Source organism: Pseudonaja textilis, chromosome 5 (genome assembly GCF_049901715.1).
Source record: "Pseudonaja textilis isolate UNSWEBS1 chromosome 5, rPseTex1.2, whole genome shotgun sequence".
Taxonomy (NCBI): domain Eukaryota; kingdom Metazoa; phylum Chordata; class Lepidosauria; order Squamata; family Elapidae; genus Pseudonaja; species Pseudonaja textilis.
The window spans coordinates 53,804,194-53,828,339 of NC_141994.1; the positions used below are offsets into that span (position 1 = coordinate 53,804,194).

The 24,146-nt window shown below is 36.8% G+C and overlaps 1 protein-coding gene across 1 annotated transcript in view; it reads right to left on the reverse strand.

Moving 5' to 3' along the window:
* STAB2 (stabilin 2) overlaps positions 1-22,490 on the reverse strand; it is an 88,643-nt gene extending 66,153 nt beyond the window's left edge. Inside the window, exons 1-12 of the mRNA XM_026703296.2 lie at positions 22,179-22,490; positions 20,752-20,885; positions 18,230-18,345; positions 15,224-15,309; positions 13,361-13,430; positions 8,902-8,997; positions 7,879-8,004; positions 7,148-7,344; positions 6,348-6,481; positions 4,803-4,936; positions 2,605-2,687; positions 1,483-1,632 (exon numbers count right to left, since the gene is read on the reverse strand). Of these exons, the coding sequence (XP_026559081.2) occupies positions 1,483-1,632; positions 2,605-2,687; positions 4,803-4,936; positions 6,348-6,481; positions 7,148-7,344; positions 7,879-8,004; positions 8,902-8,997; positions 13,361-13,430; positions 15,224-15,309; positions 18,230-18,345; positions 20,752-20,885; positions 22,179-22,259 (1,407 nt within the window). The 5' untranslated portion in view covers positions 22,260-22,490. The remainder of the gene's footprint in view (positions 1-1,482; positions 1,633-2,604; positions 2,688-4,802; positions 4,937-6,347; positions 6,482-7,147; positions 7,345-7,878; positions 8,005-8,901; positions 8,998-13,360; positions 13,431-15,223; positions 15,310-18,229; positions 18,346-20,751; positions 20,886-22,178) is intronic.
* Between the last annotated feature and the right edge of the window lie 1,656 nt (positions 22,491-24,146).

Sequence of the window (24,146 nt, forward strand, 5' to 3'; positions counted from 1 at the left end):
AAGACAAATATGAAATAATGGATCTATATCAAATACATTATTTATAAACTATCTAAAATACATATATTAATGTAGTTATTTAAAATGTATGTTATTCAACATTTTGTTGCATTCAGCATTTTCATTCTGCTATCAGATGCAATGTTTGCAATTTTATACTGCTTGCAGTACATAGATAAATCATTCAAAGAGCCTATAGTACAAAATACTTTAATTTTTAATAAAATAGTTCTAATTTGCATGATCTTTGCCTTGGATTGCAGTGATTGTTCATAGGAGGTAAGGATGGGGAAGGGAGAATCAACTGATCAGGACAAAGAGGCATTGAAGATCCAGATCACAATTCCTTTCTGGGGGAACCAAACTGGAATGGAGAAAAGGAGTCACTGGTTTGGGATTGCAGTGGGAGACAAAGGATGACACTTCTTCTCTAGACATATCATGTAGATGGAGATAGGAAAAATCTTGACTCATTGCATTTAGTGGTAGTATTGTCTATTCTGAGTGACCAGGGATATACCAGGCTGCTATAGGTCAATCAGCAATGTATTGTAGCTGCAATAATACTGTGTTTACTTCAGTCTGACTGGTGCATTTTAGTAACAATATATCTATGGATAGTGCAGCAGAGTGGTGCGGTGGCCTAGAGGTGGAGGTCTCGCTTCACAATCAGGAGGCTGTGAGTTCTATCCTAGGTAGAGGCAGGTATTTCTCTCTCTGGACACACTGAGAATATATCAGCTGAACAAAACTCCCCATTGGTAATAGGAAGGGCGTCTGGCCATTAAAACACTCTGCTAGCTCCATTCAGTTGCCCAGACTCCACCCCACAAGGGATTATGGGATCATTAAAAAAAGATGGTGATATCTATGTAGAGGGCATGCACATCTACATATAGGTGGGCCTCAACTTACAATCATTCATTTAGCAACCATTCAAAGTTAAAATGGCATGGAAAAAAAGTGATGGGTCCTTGTACTTATGACCATGCAGCATCCCCAATCAAGTGGTCAAGATCTGCACATGTGGCAAGTGACATATATTTATGACAATTGTGGCATCCTGGGGTCATGTGACCACCATTTGCAATCTTTCCAGTTGGCTTCCAACCACCAAAGTCAAAGGGAAACTGGATTTGCTTAATGACTATGTGGTTTATTTAAGATCTGTAGTGATTCATTTAACAACCATGGCAAAAAATATTTGTAAAATTGGGTGCAACTCACTTAACAACTGTCTTGCCAAATAATGGAAGATCTATCCCCAACTGCGGTTATAGGTTGAGACTATCTGTATTAGGTCTATATGTCCAAATATTATCTATCTGTGTCTATATATTAGATGAATAGTGAAAAAAAATTACTTTTTAAAACATTAATTTTAGAAACAATAATTTGAATTATGCTGAATTAAGCTAGTAGAATATTGTAAAAAGCATTAAAATTGTTCAAGACACAGTAAGTTTTACAATTATATCTAACCGTTTCATCCTTGAATATATCTGCTGGTTTGCCTGTTAAAGTATAAACCATTTTTGTGACATTCTGCTCATTCAGGCTGAGTTGTCCAGCAAAAATATGAAGCTTCACAAAATATTGTGTTCTGTCTTTATCAGAAAGAAGTTCTTCAATCTAAAAGGTTTCCAAGGAATCAAAAAGATTATTATTTGAAGCTTTTATTATATTATTATTATTAATCATGGAGAACACTCAATAACGTTTAGAAGAAGTAACCATAAATGAGTTGAATGAGAAAGTGAACTTTGGTGAACTTGCAAGTTCAAGCATGAAAAAGAAGACAAAATTCAAGTACTTCTATGAAGCATTTCAGGGAAAAAAACAGTAAAATATATTAAAAAGATAACACATTACATACAGGTTAGAGATTACTACCCAAGAGAGAAACTTAAAAATTTCAGGATGACTGTCAAATTTCTAGTCCAAATGGAAATGGGAACATACACAATTAGTGGAGTAAGTACTGATCAGTTCTAAAGTCATAAAAAAGAAACAAATATCAGTTTTCATATGAATTGAGATGAAAAATATTATGCACAGTTAGTAACCAAATACCCTAATTGGTACTTAGAAAAAGAAATTGTGACAATGCATATTATACTTCCAGGAAAAAAGCACGCACATATTTTTGTTAGAAAGTGGTATTTTGTACAGCTGTGCATGCTTCCACAAGATTTGGATTCAGATCTCATGTCAGCATAACAGTTAAAATAGCCTATCATTTTTTAAATTTCTGCGTGACTCTGAAAGAAAGATGCAGCTGTTTCAAGAAATTGGTTCATGGACCATTTAAAGGAGTCAATGCAATTCATTTTTACAACAATCACTTTGCATGAAAACATGAAATATTTTGAATGAATAGAATAGTATTCTCAAAGTCAAGAACATTTCTTCTTACTTATTTTGTAAGAATGCATAGTCTAGAGTTTTGCAAACAAAATCCCAACAGATTTGTTTTGCTTGACATACATATGCATAGCATACATAAAAGGCAGTTTTTGTACATTTTGGATCACATCACTTTTGAAGAATTAAACAAGAAGTAAGTAAAGTACCATGCCATTTTAAAATAATCCATTTACTTACATTGATTCCATTGAGCCCCTTATTTGTTGGAACAAGAATTGTAAATGGTCCCAAACTAGTCAATGGCCATTCATAGGCACTTTCTGAAAAGGAAAAAAAGGGAGAAACAAGAGAGAAAGAAAAAAAATGCAAAGAGTAATACCATTTTAAGTAACACTTGTTTTGTGGGCATTGTAGTCTAAAATTTTAGTTCTGGAGAATCCAATATTGCATTTATTTTCTTTCCTATAAACCTGGAAAATTTAACTGGTACAGAGTCAACTTTAATGGGAGATGGTGGCATAAAAATGTAATAAATAAAATAAAAATACATTTCAAAATAGTGCTGCTGATGGGTTGAAAGGAAACAGAATAGTGAGTTTCCTAGTGATTTTTCTGGAGCGGGATTTAATTGTTCCAGCAATAACAATATTTTTATACTTGAAGAGTTCAAGACTTATGTATAATTATTAAATTATGCACTGAGGACTCTTATTTATAGAGTGCAAGAAGACTTAAAAAATAGATAAGACATATATTTTCACCACCAGAGTGGTAAAGATATCATAAGATTAGATTTGTCCAAATACAAAAACTAATTATAGGAACAGATCCTTTGTATCTCCAAATACCAGCTTCCTTTTCTGTTCTCATCTATCTTGTTCTCTTCATGAGCCAACATGCCTTTTCCTTCCATTTCCCATTTATCTATAGCCTGAGAACTAGTGAAATGTCCTCTTATACTTCAGTGAATTAGGAAAGTGTTTGTCTGAGCTGCTTCTGAATGTTATTTGGTTTCTCCAAATGTTGGAAGTATTTAAAAATGCTTCAACCCCTTTAGCCTAGGCATATTTATGGCAAGACCATCCTGGTGAGTATGCTGAATAGAGCGGTATTTTTATTGTATGTTTTTACTATATACTGATTTTAAGTTTAAAAACCCAGAGGTTGCTAGGTCTTTACATAGAAATATTGAAAGTATTAGGAGGAATGCGGACACTGACCTCCCTGATCCAGAATCTTTCAAAAATTATTCCAAATATATTTTTAACACAAGGAAAGGGGCAAATTATTAAACAACTATATTTAATTTTAATTTGAACTATAATTCAATTCGCATGTATATGACGTATATTCAGGGGTGGGATTCAAAAATTTTTTTACTACCAGTTCTATGGGTGTGGCTTGGTGGGCGTGGCAGTGGAAGGATAATGCAAAATTCCCATTCCCTCCCCACTCTTGGGGTAAGGATACTATAAAATCCACATTCCCTCCCCTCCCCACTAACTGCTTTCCAGCTCTGTTCTCCTGTGCAGGGCAACAAAAGAAGGCCCAGACGATCAGCTGGGACTCGGGAGGCAGAGATAGGGTGGGGCCAGTCAGAGGTGGTATTTGCCAGTTCTCCAAACTACTAATGGTTCTCCGGAATTGGTCAGAATCTGCTGAATACAACCTCTGCGTATATTATTGAATTGTGAATTTATGTAAATATTAAGAAACTAAAGCAAAAGAACTTTTTAGGCATTGTATTTGATGGATAATATGGGTACATAGATAAAATCATAAGAGGTAAAAAGTAATTCAGCACACAGGATTAACACTTATGTTGACCAAGAATTGAAGTTCATTCAAAAAGGAATGATTTTGATTGATTTTCCAATGCCTTTACCCTCCCTCTCTGATGTTATTACTAAGATTACAGAATTTACCACAGTAGCGTAACTCCCAATATACTGTACATGTATCACAGTTAACATTCAAAGAATGTTACTCTGTTTATCGTACTGTAAATGTATATAGAAATTTTATAGCCCTTGGGTGTTCCCATGCTGTAAAATACTGAAAAAGTGGTGCTGGTAGAGTTTAAGAGAGTCAGTTTGGTGTACTGTGGTGAAAGCATCAAGCTCAAACTAGGGGTCTATGAGTCTCAGGTATTAAGCTAGCTAGGTAATCTTGTGCCAGTCACTCTGTCTCAGCCCCCATTAAGGAAGTAATGGTAAAACTCTTTTGGAAAACTGGAAGGATTTGTTCAGGCAGCACCGCATAAGTCAACACTGACTCAAAGGTAGACAGATAGACAGACAGACACAGACACATCTAGCTATATTTAAGGAGATTTTAGTATCCCTCTAAATTCATTTAAATCTAGACTTCTGATAAGTAGCAACATATTTCAAACATTTTTGTCTTTCTCAATTACATTTTTTAAATTTACCCACCAAAAAGTTCTATAGCAGATATCAGATTTCCTTGCCAATAACCTCCAGGTTCATTATTCATCTCTCTCATTTGATCTATTATGTTTCCATAGCATACAAATCCATCACCTACATAGCCCTTTTGGCATGTGCACCTGTGCAAGAAGTGATAAAGTATTATTTGCTGTTATTCAGCTTAAGAACCCATGTATTACAAATGATGCAATTAAGCAAATGCAAGGTAACAGTATTGTAAACTGATGGCAGATCTTTTGATTTTGGTCAGTATATAATAGTAAGCATTTTGACTTCTCACCAGTATTTCTTTCCCAGCTCTTCATTTCCCTCCCAAACTTTCTGATTAGCTTTCACTTCCTCTAAAGCAGGCTTGTCCAACCCGCGGCCCATGGGCCGCATGCAGCCCAGGTCGCCTCGTAATGCAGCCCAGTGCCCACCCCAACCTTCATGCCAGAGCCAGCAAGGAGGAGGAGGAGAGGCAGGCGCGAGGCGGGGCGAGGCAAGCGCCAGGCCAAGCAGCAAGAGAAAAAGTGGGCGCCGTCAGAGCGCCACCTTCTGCTGTTGCCCCCACCGCTGCCGCTTCTGCCCCCGCCGTCGCTGCTGCTGCTGCCCCCGCCGCCGCCGCTTCTGCCCCCACCATTGCTGCCGCTGCTGCCCCCGCCACCGCTGCTTCTGCCCGCGCTGCCGCTTCTGCCCCCACCACCGCCACCGCTTCTGCCCCCGCTGCCGCTTCTGCCCCCACCGCCGCTGCCCCCTCCACTGCTTCTGCCCCACCACTGCCGCTGCTTCTGCCCCGCTGCCGCTTCTGCCCCCACCGCCGCTGGCCCCGCCGCCACTTCTGCCCCCACCGCTGCTTCTTCCCCCACCACCGCCACCGCTACTGCCCCCGCCGGTGGCGGGGGAAGAAGCGATGGCGGGGGTGGCGGCGGGGGCAGCAGCGGTGGTGGGGAAGAAGCGGCGGCGGGGGCAGAAGCGGCGGCGGGGGCAGAAGCGGCGGCACCGGCAAGGGCAGAAGCCACGGCGGGGGCAGAAGCAGCAGCGGTGGCGGTGGCGGGGGAAGAAGTGGCGGCGGCGGTGGCAGAAGCCACGGCGGGGGCAGAAGCAGCAGCAGTGGCGGGGGAAGGCTTCTGCCCTCACTGCTGCTGCTGCTTCTGCCTTCCAGTCCTGCCTCATCCAGCCGGGCAATTTGCAGGAGGAAGGGTAGGCACGAGGCGGGTGAGCTTTCTCTCCGCCCCTCCCCCCCCCAAAAAAAATTTGGCCAGAAAATAAACCATGATAAAAAAACTGTGATAAAAAAACCATGATAAAAAATAAATAATTTTTAATAAATAATTAATAATAAATAATAAAAACATCTCACTAACTTCATTTCGAAATAACTTTAATATGTTAACTATGTTTTCTATGGTTTTTTTGGATGATCAGGTATCGTTACTATTATTTTATTTTATGTGCGGCCCAAACCAAATTTTCATCTTCTATTGTGGCCCAGGGAAGGTGAAAGGTTGGACACCCCTGCTCTAAAGTATCAGAAGATGCAGTACTTACAGGGTTTGTCCTGGTACAGTCATTGTACATACTGCATTGTTATGGCAGGGATTGTTGGTTGCACAGATATCTTTCATACTGCATCCTTTACCAGGTACATAGTTCCTGAAATGTTCTTTGCATTCACAGTGAGACTTAATGTAAAGGAAAAACATGTTAGTTTTGTTCAAAACAGGGATTTACTCATCAGTCTTTTTCTTTTCTTTTTCCATTTCTTTGCCTATATAAACTTGCAAACTCTGAAGAACTGAGATCTTTTTTGTGCTTAAATTACTCTTTAAATTGTCATATACATTAATAATGCTATATTTACCAGTAATATTTGCTTTATAAATGTCTTATTTTCACTTGATACATTATCATAGAAAAGCTTTAAACTTAATAAGGAACGCATTTTTCCAATTTCTCTGGAATTACTTTATCGTTTGAAATCTTATTTGTTTCAAGTCAGTATCTATTTCATTGATTATTGAAAGGCCTTTGATTGCTTTGGTCACATCAAGCTGTGGAAAGTGCACAGGAAACTGGGAATCCCAGGATACCGCATTGTCCTCATGAAAGACAACGGAAGCCACAGTATAGGCAGAACATGGCAAAACCGACTGGCTCCAGGTTGACAAAGCAATGCAACTAGGTGGCATACTCTCCCCTTATTTATTATACCTATGTGCTAAATATACTGTGTATTAAGGGAAGCTGCATTGGAAGAGGATGAACATGGTTTTAAAATTGGAGGAAGAAACATCAGTGAACTGCACTATGTTAATTTCAGCCAGAATCTATTCTACTTGTACACTTACCTTTCCAGGGCCATCATATATACAGACTGTGGAACCTATAGGGCAGTTACCAAAGTTTTTTTGGCAAGGGTTTATTGGTACGCATACTTGGCCATCGCCTTCATATCCATATTGGCATGTACAGTTATGATGATTGGGTCCAAGATATAGGCAATCAGCATGAGGATCACAAACCTTTTTGGAGCATGGATTGATAGCTTTGGAGAGGAAATAATGATACAAAGACAGCAAAATAAGACTTAATACATGCATGAGGTACTATGCTCATTTTTTATTTGACCAAATATCATTTATCAGTATTATTGTACCATGATTAAATTATACTTTATCAGATTTGGCACTTGATCTGAAATCCAGTGAAACAATATGTGTTAAGTTACTGTAGGATTCATTGACGATGAAATGGAAAGTCACCTTTGCCACCAGAACTGGTCTTGGATATGTTTATTGTTGAGCCAAAGGACAAGAAAATATTGCTATTTGCCTAGTGATATGACTGGTCTTTCTTGCCACTAACATTCACATTTTGGTGATGGAGCATCCCTCCATTGTTGTGGGTAAAATATTAAATGAATGAATAAATAAGTATATGAACATTCATTGAACACTTTCAAGCATTGGGAGCTTGAAAATCTTTATTCAAAGTACTGATATGAAATTAGCTCCTAAACCAGTTAAAACTGAAATAAAGAGCTATTTTGGGTTCACTGCTACTTATGACTGCTACTTACGTTTACACTGTTTGCCATCACCTTCATAATTGGGAAGGCACTTGCATTCCAATTGGCTTTTGTCTACACTTGATACAGAACATCTGGAATTTTCTGGACACTGTAAGGCTTCACATTCTGGTAGTTCTGGAGGGAATAAAGAAAATACAGTAGACCAAGATTGCTTTGCTAAGCTACAAGGCTAAGCAAACTAACATATCTCTTCAAGTGTTAAATGTATAACAACTTCAACATTAGAAGACTACCTTTCCAAAAACTTGGTTGTATTTGTTGGTAAGAGAAAAAGCACAAAAATACAAATATTTCTTAAATTAGCTTTCTCCAACTTGGCCTACTACCACTACTACTATTATAGTAGTAATAGATAAAGAAAAAGAAAAAAGCTAAAAATATAATGTATTCCTAAGAAGAAGCTTGCATGAAGTTCTAATCATATTAAATGGGATGGGATCAATGGTGGGATTCAATTTTTTTTACTACTGGTTCTGTGGGCATGGCTTGGTGGGCATGGCAGGGGAAGGTTACTGCAAAATCCCATTCCCTCCCCACCCCACTAACCTGCTTTCCAGCTCTGTTCTCCTGTGCAGGGAACAAAAGAAGACCCAGCAGATCAGCTGGGACTTGAGAGGCAGAGAATAGATGGGGGTGGGGCCAGACAGAGGTGGTATTGGCCGGTTCTCTGAACTACTCAAAATTTCTGCTACCAGTTCTCCAGAACTGATCAGAACCTGCTGAATTACCACCTCTGGATAGGATCCATTAGCAGGACTTCTTTCTTTATCTTTGAACCTAATTGTTTTACCTCTACAGTTGCTGCTACAGTTGAACTAACACCAGATGTTGTATGTAGAAAACTACAGCTCTTCTGAACAGAGCTTTTAAAAGGGGATTTCTTTTCAACAGTTCATGATACATTCATCATTTTTTGAATGGCTTCTAACTATATGATGAGTTCATTAACATGAGTCTCATTAGCTGCCATGAATAAAAAGATATGACCATGCCCCAAAACGTGGTACTTACGTTGATCACAATGAAGACCTTTGTATCCAGACAGACACAAGCATTGTCCATCACCAGTTATCCCACTGTTGCATATTCCATGAATGCAGCTGCATACTAGGAGGAAGGAAGCCTTGAGTGGAGTTTGCAATATTTGAGCTGTACAACTATTGAGGACAGAAGATACTTGAACCTGTGAGATCTGATGTCTATTAAAATAAACCATATAGATATATGAACAAGCTTATTACCTAATCTTGACTTGAATTTACTGATAGATGAAAGAAAAGGTAGCTCCTGGGCCTCATATAATCCTAAGCTCTTACTTCATTTTCTCTTAAGCCTCCTCCACAGGTTAAATATTGGTGGCAATTTACTAAACTCCAAAGAAATTCACCTTTTTATTTATTTTATCTATTTAATTAAGATGTGTTCAACTTTCAGACAAGCTTAGTGTACCTCAAACTGCAAATAGCCCACCTCTCTTCTACCCCACTTGTTTCTGTGACATGATTACTGTATTTATAATAACAACCTACTCTCTAACAAACAGTTTGGTTTCAGAAGGAAACTGTCCTGTAACCTGCAACTCTTGCACTGTAAAAACATATGGACTACACAACTTGATCAGGGCAAAGCAATTGATGCAATTTACACAGACTTCTGTAAAGCCTTTGATTCAGTGGTACATGACAAACTACTCAAACAAAGGTCTTATAGTATGTCTGGATACCTGCATAACTGGATAGAAGCATTCCCGTCAAACAGGCAACAAATGGTCAAAATTGGGAGCGTCCTATCAAATCCTGTACCTGTCAACAGTGGTGTCCCCCAAGGCAGTGTTCTAGGACCAACTCTCTACATACTCTGTATTAATGACCTCTGTGATTATATTAAGAGCAACTGCGTTCTTTTGATGTAAAGCTATTCAACACCATTGACAATGCTGCTACCCTTCAAAAAGACCTCGACTATGTGTCAGAATCGTCAAACAAATGGCAACTTCAAATATCAACAAATAAATGCTCTATCTTAAGTATTGGCAAAAAAATTCAAAAAATAAAATACAAGCTGATAGTCAAGATATTGTTGATGACAAAAACTTTGTCAAGGACAAAGTACTCATGTCAAATGATCTAAGTGCTAGAGCCAACTGTAACTACATAGCCAAAAAGGCATTAACAGTTGTTAACCTAATCCTGCGTAGCTTTTTCTCCGGTAATATCACTCTACTAACTAGAGCATATAAAACATTTGCCAGACCAATACTTGAATACAGCTCATCAGTCTGGAACCCGCATTACATATCTGATATTAATACAATTGAGAAAGTCCAGAAATATTTTACGAGAAGAATCCTCCACTCCTCTACTCATAGCAGAATACCTTATGCCACCAGACTTGAAATTTTAGACCTAGACAAACAAGAACTACACTGCCTTCAGTTCGATCTAAGTATAGTATATAAAATTATATATTGCAATGTCCTACTTATCAATGAATAATTCAGCTTCAACCAAAACAATACAAGAGCACTAAATAGATACAAACTAAAGATAAACTGCATCAAACTTGATTGCAGGAAATACAACTTCAGCAACAGAGTAGTCAATATCTGGAATATTCTACCTGACTGTGGTTTCTTCCTCAAACCCTCAAATCTTCAACATTAGACTGTCTACTATTGACCTCACCCCTTTCCTAAGAGGTCTGGAAGGGGAATGCATAAGCACACCAAACGTTCCTACCGTCCCTGTCCTATTGTTTCTTTTTTTTCTTATTCGTATCCATTTCATATATTTATAACCATGTTTACACTTATACCTGTTATATAATAATTTGACAAAATAAATAAATATATAAATAAATTTAGCCTTTATCCCAACCCCTCCAGACCTTCTTAAGCAGTCAACATCTCAAAGATTATTCACAGGTTTCAAGAAGGTCTATCGTAGCAATGTGAATAATCTTTGAGATGTTGACCTGCTAAGATACATAATAGCTGCTTTTCATCAGAGCATTTATAACTCTGTATTGTTTAATCGTTACAATTACCATCCTCCAAGCATGGCAAATGTTTACCGATTGATTTTAGTGTATTATATATTTTAATCTTTGTAACTATTTAAGTACCTAAAATTGTTGGAGAGCCTTAGAAATTGCAATGATAAATACATATGCAACAAACTGTAGTTGGGGTTGTTAGGGGGAAATACAGTACTTATAGAAATAGCTTATGTAACTGTAAAGGATTCTAGGGTTTGGGGGGCAATTAGCATACATTGTATGCAATAAGGTAAGAAGAATCATGTCACTGTACTTTTCTTATGTATACTTGTTTCGTATAAGTTCTAATTTCTGATTGTAATAAAGCTTTGTCCTTAACCTGGGCTACACACATGTCAGGCCCAAAACTAGAATGATGTGTGGTAATTCTTGTAAGCTATTTTACACCTATAGATGAAATCTTGCCAGAGTAAGGATTCTAGTACAGTATCTGCAACTACAATATACTCTATGAACTATTAGGGCGGAACTGTTTTCACCCTCCTTCTCTCGCATATTGTATCTGGGCTAAGTTTCCTTTTATTCCTCCTGAATGCACCCCCTCCCTCCCTCCTAGGGATCCACCTCCTTACTATATACTCAACTCTTGACGAATGTATCTTTTCTTTTATGTATACTGAGAGTATTTACACCAAGAGAAATTCCTTGTGTGTCCAATCACATTTGGCCAATAAAAGAATTCTATTCTATTCTATTCTATTCTATTCTATTCTATTCTATTCTATTCTATTCTATTCTATTCTATTCTATTCTAATTTTATCATAATCTCCTTCCTTTTAATAGCACCCACAAAACTGGATCTTATGTAGGATACATCCTCATGGTCTTCCCAGATTATTTGAGATAACTCCCAGAATTACCTTTAGCATTATAGGCTGGGATTTCTGGCTGTTTACTGCCTGGGAATTCTGAATAATTCTCATATGCTTGTTAGAAATGAATAACTGTAAGGTTAAACATTAGCATTGCCTAGGAAATATCTGTAGGAAATGTTTTCAGCCCATTCTCAGCACATCCTCAGCCACTAAGTTAATATGCTGATTACTGCTGTTTTCCTCAGCGCATAGAGCAGAAGCTATCTACAGGAAACATTACTCTATTGGAGCATCTCAAAAAAAAGTTGGTTATGTACAGGACTATAGTGGTCAATTGTTGGAAGTCTTTTCTCTGTAGTTAGAGAAAGAACTGAATGGGAAGGGAAGGCTATAGTTCAATAGTAGGGCATATACTTTACATACAAAAGACACCAAAGACAATGGGTTGCATTTTTGTTTAGTTAAGCAGTAAATTAACCTTCTCCAACTTGAGGTCTCCAACTATAGTCTATAGAGACTATAGAATAAGGAATATGAACATAAATCACTAGAACTATGCAACAGATTTTCAGAAAGATATTGTAAATTAATATACATATTTAGCTGTTTCCATTTTAAAGATTTTAATTGTTTCTGCAACTTTCTGTTGTCTTACTGATTTTATTTTATACTGTACTATACTGTATTTTTAATAAAACTTCTTAAAGTATGTTTTATTAAATCTTGTAATTCATAAATTTAACTCATTTTAAATTGTAATGCACTCTTTAATAGTAAGTTACTTTGAGATTTCTTTTAATAGGAAATCATATAGACATGTAATAAATAATATTTGTTAGATTTGGGGGAACTAGAAACCTTTCTAATCTAGTTCAAATCAGCCAGAAATCTACTCTTAGATCAGGACATCTGCTGCACATGAATATTAACCCCAAATGTAACGTACATGGAACTCATGTATGGTAGATGATATTGTAGATGATCTAAGTATTAATTTAGGGAGAATTTGTGTTTTTAGATGTAATTCTGAGGAATTCCTGGTTGTAAGAAAGAAGCCAAAGTTAATTTCATGAATATTCTTCTACTCAGCTCTCCCAAACTCTCAGCTGTGTAGGACTATAAATTGTTGTTGTTACTCTTGGCTTCAGTACCTGTGGTTTTACACATACATGTTGAGCACCTGTTTGATATCACGGTGGTAAGATGTTTTGTTGGATTTTTTTTTTGCATAATTCTCTTTGAAGAAGGATTTTTATAGGTTTTTTTTTTTAAAAAAAAATCTTGCACCTGCAAAATGGTGAGCAGATCTTTGTTCATTTTCCAAGCTTCATTATCATGATTTTGTTAGGTCAGAAGGAAAGTCTCATGTATATCAAAAGCTAACTTGTAAAAAGGTTTTGCTAAATTAAAGTATTATATTTCATAAGAAATATTTGAAACCCATTACTAGATATGATGTATCAACTTACTTTGGGTAATGTCCCATTTTTATACTGCCACACAAGACATTATGCAATCTTCTGTGTGGAAACATTCATGCCATTTTAATATGATGTTATTATATTCACTTTTAAAAGGAAGCCCACACCAAATATACCTGAAATACAATCAGGTCCAAAAACATTGTCTTCTGCACACTTTTCACAGGCAGTTCCAGCAAATGCTTTCTGTAAAAATTAAAAAATCAATTTAAATTAAGAAAAGCCAACTTTGATTTAGTTTCACTCAGGAACTAGGTTGACAGTCAGCTTATACACACTTACTATATATATATCCTGGTAAGTTGGAGTTCTGGTTTTCATACTCAAAGATATTGTATCTTTGGGTGCAAAGATTTGTAGACAAGAGTTGAAGCAAAAGCAATCTGAGTCTCTGATAGGTGCTTTTTTCAGCCCAATCTACCCACAGGGTTATTGTTATGGGGGAAATATGCCATAGGCACAAACCCAAAGATTTAAATAAATAAACAAATAAAAACATCCTGTTAACCACTATAGTTTATTCAACAGCAAACTACTTTGCCAAAGATGACAGTCTGGAGTTTTTAAAACAAATATAGCCCATTCTATACAATAAGCACAATTCTATTGCATTAATCTATTGCTAAAAATATTACTGGGATAATGCAAATAGATCAATTTATGCATTGCTATGGTAGAAAACTCCAGCCAATAATTAGAGATGAAATGATTGCTTTGTTTTCTAAAGCTAGCAGGTTATAGTAATTGTAGGAGAGCTGAGTTAGTCCATGAAATGAAACAAGCAGGAGGAATCTTGAATCTTTTCAGACTAAACCTTTTCATTAAACTTTCATGAGCAGGAACTCATATCAGTCATTAAATCAATCAGGAGCAGAGCCCTAAAGTTATATAGCTTTTATTTCGAAAGTTGATCAAAACGAATCTGAACATATATATACATCTGTGATTCTCAACCTGGCAAATGGTGGGATACAAATAATTTAACAACTGGTTTTCTACTCTAATGACCGGCTGGGTAGGCATGGCTGGGTGGTCATGTGACTGGGTGGGTGTGGCCAATTCAAAGTCACTCACGTTGACGACGTTTCACCTCGTCTGACCTCTCATGACTGTGGGGATGCTGCACTGGTATACATTAATCCGTGATCTCATTAGAGAAAGAATTGCTTTATAACTAATAAGGAGACCATACTGTATAACCTCAAGGGACAAACAGATATTATTTATGGTGTGAAAATATTAGCATTACTATATGAGAGATATGACTTGTGACTCTAACAAGTTCACCCTCTACTTGAGGAAGGATGAGAAAAATAAGAAAATATAGCAGAATATAACCTTAAATCTACCGTTTCCCCTTGAGACATGAATTTTATAGATATTTAATCACAAATGGGGAACAAATTGCATTTTAATAAGAAGTCCATTCTTAAAAAAGTTTACAGAGAAATACCACTAAACCATCAAAGCAATATTAATATATATATATATATATATATATATATATATATATATATATATATATATATATATATATGAATTATGTTAATGAATTCATCCTAACTTCTTATTTCAAATTTACCCAGTTATGTGTCAAACAGTGAACATGGCTTGGAGTTGTCCTTGAGAAGTGTTTCATGGTGAAATAAAACTCCAACTAGATGGCTTATACAACTGTGGGTAAATGTAACCCATGCAATAAATACAGGTACAAATTATTCATCATGTTTCTCTAAGAGGGAAACTGAAGCAGGAACCTCCAAAATTAAATCTTCATAACTTATGTCAGATATAAATTGCCAAAAGCATTTTGAGTCAATTCACACTTTATATTATGTAAGCAATGTATTCCGTGTTCTGGATTTTTCCATTAGTAGAAGAGATATGGTTAGCACATGCCTTTCATTTTCTTTAAAACCACCTTGAATAAGCCCTTAAGTTTTTTTAAAATGTTAAATTATTATGAAAGAAATACATACCTGGCAAGCGCAGGTTCCATTCCCCCAAATACCTTGAAAACAATGTCCTCTGTTACTGCATGGTGATGATGATCCACCAGGACATTCTGAAAATGATAAGTAAACAAGGCTTATTGATTATTAGACTTGAGAGTCTAGGGCATGGAGCCAGTCATAGTTGTTTAATTGTAATTGTGAAAGCACACTCTGCATAGGAACAGTGTTAGCTAGTTAACCTTATAACTAGCTTAGCTAAATTCTTTTTAATTTTCCATCTATCATGGCAGGATTACTTTAGCAAGGTATAACCTTAAAATTAATGGACAACTAGCTCTTGTTCTTTAGTGTACAAAAGCATTATGATTTGACTGTTGCTTAATCCCATAATCCGATCCAGTGGTGGGATTCAATTTTTTTTACTACTGGTTCTGTGGGCGTGGCTTGGTGGGCGTGGCAGGGGAAGGATACTGCAAAATCTCCAGTCAGAGGTGGGATTTGCCAGTTCTCCAAACTACTCAAAATTTCCGCTACCAGTTCTCCAGAACTGGTCAGAACCTGATGAATACCACCTCTGGTGAAAACCAAGATTTTAAATTGTACTCAGAAACAAATAAAAGAGGAACTGTTTGAAAGGATACCAGGGCTAATGACACAAAAGCTGCTAAAAGATCAAGATCAACTATTAGGATTGAACGCTTCTTAGTTCTTTGAGAACTAATTTGAACTAATTTGATTCAATAAATTAGTTTTGTTTGATTCAAGAAAATGATCAAATCTTTCTGACTGAAAATCAAATTTAAATTGCAACTGGAATAATGAAATTAAATAATTGGAAAAAAAGTTGGTTTTCTAAGAACTGCTGACAGTTATTTTCCATTTCCCTGTTGTCTCTTGTTTGGAAGCTGCAATAGAAGCAATTCTTTATCAGTTTGTATTTTTGTGTTATTACCCCATTGTTCTACAATTGTTTCTTAGAAAACAAAGGATTTCCTTTTTTTCTTGGTGTTTCACAGAATGCTAGACTTTTCTCTGTAATGGTAAGAACAGAAGCCTATGCATGCTGATGTAAGTGTGAAAATGGGAATTCTACATGGAATTAATTTCATTGAATGCAGCAACATTTGCTTCCAAGTAGCCCATGAATGCATGGTAGAAGTTCTGAACTATAAACAAGAGGGAGTAGTATAAAATATAAATCTTTGGAAAGTTTCTTTTTGTTACATTTTTTTTTCTTTTGATTCACTCAAAAGCAACTTGTGATTTTTACTTGCACAAAATTCCTAATCCACATTTTTATAATCACTGAATCACCTAATCACCTAACCCTTATTGCTAAAACCTAACATTATACTGTAGTTTTCAGTATTGTAAGACAGAAAATGCATGGAAAAGGTGATGTAATCCCTATGCCTGGCATATAAAATTAAAAAGTGGGGGGCTTCTGCCCCAAATCTCAGGAGAAAATCAAAACTAGCCATTTTCTATCTGCGCTAACATGTATGGAACATGGAATATTATTCTTCCTATAGAACCGTGAATTTTTCTTAAAAACAGTAAGCATGGATTTAGGGCTCTGCTATGTTGCTGAGCTCTTCAATATAATCAGACATCCAAAATATTTCTCTTCACACAGAGAAATGCAGAGTTGGCTTCTAAGTATATTGCGCAGTCGTCGGTTATTAGGGGAAAGTATGTTGTAAAGTAATGAATTGCTGTTTTTAAGAGTCTGGAAATGTCAGGCACAAAAAACCAGACTCACACTTGTAGAATTCAAACTAGCTACTTTATTGTCCTATACTTATTACACAGGAATCTCCTCAGAGTTTCAGCCATCACCTGGGAAAGACTAGATAAGGCTCAAAGTCAGTTGGATGGGGAGGCCAGACCTTGCCCTCTTGTGTTTATGTAAGGAGTCCAGACTAATTCCTTGCTTGAGCCAGGGTGGGATTCTACCAGTTCGGACGGGTTTGGGTAAGGGGATATTAAGTTTTCATCTGGTTCGCTGAACTGATATTTCAACCGACTGGCCGTGCCCCACCCCGCCCACCCCATCCTGCCCCTCCCCTCCCAGGAGCCTCCATGCAGCCCATTTTTGAGACAAGTAAGTTCAGGGTCCACACGAAGGCTCTGGGAGGGGGAAAACAGGCCTTCTGGAAGTCCAGAAATGGCCTCTGGACCCTTGGGAAGGTGAAAAAAGGCCCACCCAGAAGTACCGGTAGGCCACACCCACCATGGCCATGTCCACCCAGAAAATGGGCAGCAAATCAGTTGCTGGGATTTTTGAATCCCACCCCTGCTTGAGCCCACCTCCTGACCAGGACGATTGGTCTCCAACAGGGAATCCTATCTTCTTTTTCACCTTTTTCACAGTACAAGGTCCCTTCCAACTCTGTTAATCTGTCTGGTAACCTACCATGGTAAAATCCAGGGGTCTCCAAACTTAGCAACGTCAAGACTTGTGGACTTCAACTCCCAGAATTCTCCAGCCAGCATGGGGAATTCTGAGGAACTGAGGTCCACATTAAAGTTGCCAAGTTTTGGGATCCCTATATAATCATTACCTTATGAATAACAGACCAGAAGTACTGGTGTCAAACTAGTGTTTGACTATAGGTATAAATGTATTGCAAAGAACTGTGTTTTTTAAAATTATCCTAATTTAAATTAATGAACTAGGAATCTCAGGATGTTCAGACAGAGTTGTTAGGCTAGGGTTAAGAATATTGCTAGTGTTAGAAACCTTTTAGGAACATTATAACCTAAAATATCATGTAGTTTATTAATATTTTGACCCACAGACTCCCAAGATTTTACCACAACAGACTGCCCAACCCTCATAAGAAAGATCTACCCCTTCCCCTTAAAAAGTATTTTGCATTAATCTTTGCAAAATATTTTCAGATAAATCATGAACGTCCCTGTTAACTAATGCACATAGCACTAAAACATAAAACACAGGAACTGATTTATGAAAGCAAGAAAAAAAAAACAATCATTATGAGATATCACAAGGATGAATATTTTTACCTAGGCAGTCTTGTCCCCAGTATCCTGAGCAACATTGTGGCTGCTTTAACGTTCTCATACAAGAATGCTGACACCCATTGAAAGAAAGAGATAAAGTGCTGGTTTCAAACTGGTATCTATAGGACAAAGATGTAGACTTTTGTTAAGGTTCTTGATTTCCACTTCGGGATTTTTTTCTTTTAATGGAAGAGCAACAGTATGGATAATATCTACTGAATATAAGGAATGAATTTTGTCAAAAGATATAAAATGGTTTTGTACAGGAGTATGCTTCTGCCCACTTCATTATATACATGTGAGAATTTGACTATGTCAGGACAAACATAAAAATTGAATGCGGTGAAATTGGGTTCTTTATGAAGTGTGTGTGGGGGAAAAAAATTAGGGTTTCTCTCTCTCAGCAGAAGAGACAAGGGGCCTGGCTTACAACATTTTTCAGTAAGTAAACAATTAGCTTGGACTGTAAATAATAACCATTACACTCAGAGAAACAGCTGAAACTTCAAATATGCATCCTTCCTATTGCACAAGTGATTGAACAGATGTTTATTTCAGTTTAATATAGTGGAGATAAGATAATTGTTCTTCTTTTTCATTTTCTTCTCTTTAAATTTAGTTTGTATTATTTTTTTAATATGGTAATTAACAGCATTTACTTAACAGCAAAGAGAAAGCCAGCACAGAGGAAAAGATTAAATTAGAATTATTCTCCCTGATGTTCTGTTACTTTTTTTTGCAGAGCTCTCTCTCTCTCTGTTAAAATTATATCTCTCCCCTCCCACCTCCAGGACCATAAGGTAGTTTACACGGGGGGAATCTCTATTTTATCCCCATAACAACCTTGTGAGGTTAGCTAGGCTGAAAGAATGGGTGAAGGTTGAACTGGATGTGCATCTCTCCAATCCTAGTCTTTAACTACTCCACCCCACCAGTAATTCTTATTGTTTTAAAACTATAATTTCTATTAAGAATTTTAATTTCAATAGTAAAAAATAATACAAACAAAACTTAAACAGAAGTAAATAAAAATGGAAGAAAAATTTAGAAAGAAAAGAAAATATAATAAAGTGAAAAATATGAAGACGTGACTTCCACCTTTCACCACACGTACCCTGTTTCTCCAACAATACGGCCTCCCCCAATAGGAAGTCCCAGCATGTTTTATAGGCATGAAATGAAATTAAGCCCCTCCCCCCAAATTAAGGCCTATATTAAAACATGTGAAATGGGGGGGGAATGGTGGGGGAGCTTGCCGTTAGGAAGTACTTTTGTTGCATACCCGGATATGGTGCTGCCTGCATTGACCCCGATATGAAGTGCCCCACCAACACTGAGGTCAACATCCAAGCCGTTGCCACCCGCCCACCCAAAGATGCAAGGGGGAATTAAGTCATCCCCGAAAAGACAGCCTAGCCTTTTTTTCAGGGCTCAAAAAAAAATAAGACCCGGCCTTATTATATGAGAAACACGATATAAACAAATTTAATAACTCTTCATCTCCTATACAATTACAAACAGATAGCTCTTCATCTCATTTACCACCTGTTATCTATAAGCAAATCTATAAAACGCCAATTTTTCAATCCTGATATCAGCAAAAAGTTTGTTAAAAGTTGACAGGAAAAAAAAAGAGAGAGAGAGTCTTACTTGAACCTCCATTTATTTCTAACAGTTTTAGTCTTTAATTCAACCAAATATTGTAGGATTTGATTTCTCTTCAATCCTTCTTCTCAGTTTCTTTCACACTTACCCATATAGCATAACATTAAAAGAAATTGCAGAGTAGTAGAATCTTTACTGCTACGCTTATTAGCACAGATATCTAGATCCAACCCACTTTCTTTTGAGCTTAACCCTTCCCTACAATGGGATGGAGAGCTAATTATGATCTTGTATATCAGACTTCTTTACGGGATTTTCCCAAGATTTATTTTGAGTTAATGAACATGACTGTTTTCAGTTGTAGCTTGGTCCCTCAATTAGCATCAATAAACCATTACCCAGATCTTGATTCTGATTACTTCCACAGCCTACCCAAATTTACAGTTCTTCATTTTCATTCAAATAACTTGGAAGTATTTTGCTACGAGCACCAGAACAGTGCAACTGTTTAGGACTGGACAGCAACGTATTGTTTGAAAAGGCTCTCACGCCACTTCCTCTCACAGTTGCAAAGGGGGTAGGAGTCAACTCTCTGCGTTTAGAAGGCTTAGAAATATGGAGCTTCCTAAATGCCCAGAGGAATTATTTGTGCATCTATAGAAAAAAATATCCAGATACATGCCACCATCTTCACCTTCACACATATTCACCATATGCTTCAGATAAAAAGCTGAAGATAGAAATATAGGATCTGTAGGTTGTGTGTATGTACAATATGTGTGTAAGGGGAAGGGGTTAATAGAACCTCTTCCTTCTCCTTCTCTCCAAATATATCCATAGGAATACTATAAAAAACAGAGCTTAACCTGAACCCCCCAAAATAGCCCTTTCAGAGTAGAAAATATTAACGTAAGTATTACTTGCAGCCACGTTTCCCAGAGCCTTTAGTAATTTTGGTATAACCTTCAGGACACCGGATTTTATAATTAACAGAACAAGCTCCACATTTAGTTTTTGTGGTAAACACTGTATCCTCATCACATCTCCGTCTTTCCTAAAGGGCAGTGAGAAAGAGAGATAGGGATATTAAGGGAACATTTTTGATAGAGCACAATTGTGCTTTTAATAGCAGTTTGACACACCAATGTTCTATTTCATTTTATAGATGACTTCAAGGGCGACAAGGAATACTGAATAAAATAAAATAAAGTAAAGCAGCAACATTCTACAGCATTGCTCCAGTATGGGATGGAGTAAAGAAGGCTCTCATAAACTTAGAAAAGAAGGGTCCATATGCATTTTCTGGGGAAAACTGTTCCAGAAGGGCTGAAACACTTCAAAATAAGATCCTGTCTGCATTCTTTCTAATCAGTAATACTCTGATGCTGAGTATGATAGCAGCCAAAAGAAACACTCAAATAAAATAACTTCAAATAAGCCAGGGTTTAATGTTTAATAATACCATATTGCATTGGTCCAAGAAATGCAGCCACAGTTCATACAATTGCCCTAGTCCTTAAATCAAGTTCTCATATGTGTTTCATATGAGAACTTTCATAGAGTCTTCAAGAATAGGACATTATGGCAATTTAGTTTGGACCCAAACACAGAATGTGCCACTAAAAAAAAGATGAATATTCTTTAAATAGGGGAGACTACTTTTCCTGACAAAATTATCCACAGGATAATTGCTTTTCTTTGAGCCACACTTAAATGGGGCAATTTTTTGTTGTTGTATGACAACATCCTTCCTTGAATCATAGAACTAAAAGAGGCTATTTAGGTCTTTAGACTGAACCTCTTGCTAAGACACAAGTTTTGTCAGGAGACAGATTTTTTTAATGTTTCTGATCTTTTTTGTTAGTTTTTTATTGTTTAATTTGGCAGAAGTATAAGATCAGGATATAATTTCTTGAGATAAAACAAATAAATATTTGCATGAGAAAGGAAATAGCTTTTTGCATTGAATTCAATTGTTTTTTAGATAAAAGTCCTCCAAATCTCTGTAGGAGAAATTTCTTGAGTATCAAACTTCTCCAAAGACATCATAAACCAGCCTCATATAAACTTGGTTTACAGCCCAACTTTTGAATCTTTATTTGAAGTAAATTCTTATTCCCAAGGAATAACTGAATTATAAATTAAGTAAACTATGTTTGCAGAAATGGTAATATAAATACTGATTTAAATAATTTATTTCTGATTTATCAGCCAGAGTTGCCAAGCCTGAACTCTTGAATCATGCTCAAAATTCATCCCAAAGCCCTTGCTGTATGAATACTTGGGGTAGAAAATATAAATTTACACACAAGATTCTGCCATCACCATAATATAAAAGACTTCTTACCAGCTGAGTACTTTCCACAAGACTGATGGCATTTGTCATCACAAATGATAGGAATATTGCAAGTGGCAATTGCTTTCTCATGATGAAAAAGAAATGGATAACAATGCATTAATAGATCATTCCAAGATGCCGTTTTGCTCAGTTCTTCCACATCAGCAGATAGTACCATTCAAACCACACATTCCTTTTCTTCTTCTCCTGCAGTGAGCAAAGAATAGAGTCCTCACGAAACCTGATATTAGACAGGAAAAGCGACCCCAAAGGCATGGGATTGTGGAAAATGCTTACAGCAAGTCCAGTTAACACTTCCTCACTGGCATCCTGCCTTATTTCACTCTATCAACTCCCACCCCAGTTTCTGCAGTTGTTGACAGCAGAGATTCAAGGACAGATGACCAAGTGTCCGTGTCAGAAGATAACATTCCGGATACTACTTTGGGAAAGTAGCTATGACACAAAGTCTCACCCACAAATCTGTCTAAATGGAAGTCAGTCAGAAAACCATTTGCTCTTGGTTGAAACACTAAGTACCTGATGAGAAAATTTCCAGAGGTGGGAGAAATGTATTTATGCTTTGGTTTAAATGGAGACAGTATTTGTTCAGTGATTCATCTTTTGGTGATCCTTTATTGGTTTATTTTTAAAGCTTGAACCAACATCTGGCTTGTAGAGTAATAATTGCATATCTGATCTCATAAATCTCTTGTTTCTTTAAAAGTAAATCTCATTTACATTGTATTAAATAGCCAGAACTACATATGGGTCCATCCCTTAAGCTAAAGTGTGATTTGCTTCACTTTCACTTCATTAACACATCTGTAGCAGTTAATGAATCATGCTTATTAGTTTAGTCAGTGTGACTACTGCCAATTGTGGCTATTCAAGACATGATTTAGTGTAAGGTACAAATGGAAGTTCTGGTTGCTTTTGCTTCTTGCTAGAAAACAAATTAGTATATTTGATGATACTTTACTGTAAAAAAAAAATCCAGTCAGACTGAAATAGGTTCAGAGAAATACAATAGAAATTATGAGTAGTAAACAAAGTGTTATTAAGATAGGTGGAAATATCTGAAAATATTCAGCCTTGAAAAGAGGAGACTAAGGCAGTGATGTACCTGAAAGGATGTCACAGAAGATGAAACCCATGAGCAGTACATAAAATGTTGGATTTACATTACAGGAAAGTAGATTCCAACTGTCCTAGCAATAAGATGAATTATACAGTGGAATGAATTATCTAGAAAAAGTTGGTAGACTCCACTTCTACTGGATTATGGTCAAGCAGAGACTTTCTGGGTGTAGCAGGAAAGCTAAGGCAGAATAATCAAATAAGAAATATTCTTGTTTATTTGATAAAACATAAATCTGCCTGTTTGATTCCAATAGTGCAGGGTTGTCAAACTCGATTTTTTGGGCTGTAAAGGTAAAAAGATGATTTTGTTAAGGTAAACTTAAAATAAAGGACAGCTAATACTTCTGATTGTGCTTCTTGTCTGGATTAATGGAATTTGCAAGACTGATGAGTAACGCATGGTCTCCAGAAGGTGGCATCAATTCTGAAAGGTTTCTTTCTTGATGGCCCAAATCTCCTTGTTATATCTATCTCTTGGCTGGTAACAGCTGCTAAGAAATAATGTCCAGGGAGGAAGTTGCCTGAAAGCTCTGGAATACATTGTAAAGTCCTCAAAATGGAATTAGAAGCATAGCAAAAAGTGGAATAAGGTCCTAGGTAAGGGCTAATATTTGGAATAAACTCTCCTGCTCAAGCAGGGGGTTGGACTAGATGGTCTCCAACATCCCTTCCAACTCTTTTATTCTATGATTCTATCAGGAAGATGGATGATGAATTAAGAAGTGAGTGTGAGTGCCTATTTGAGTTGATGAAAGTCTTATGCATGTCTTTTTAAAGAGACCCCACCCCTTTCTTACAGTTACCAAAGTAACTGTAAGTAAAAAAGGTACTGCA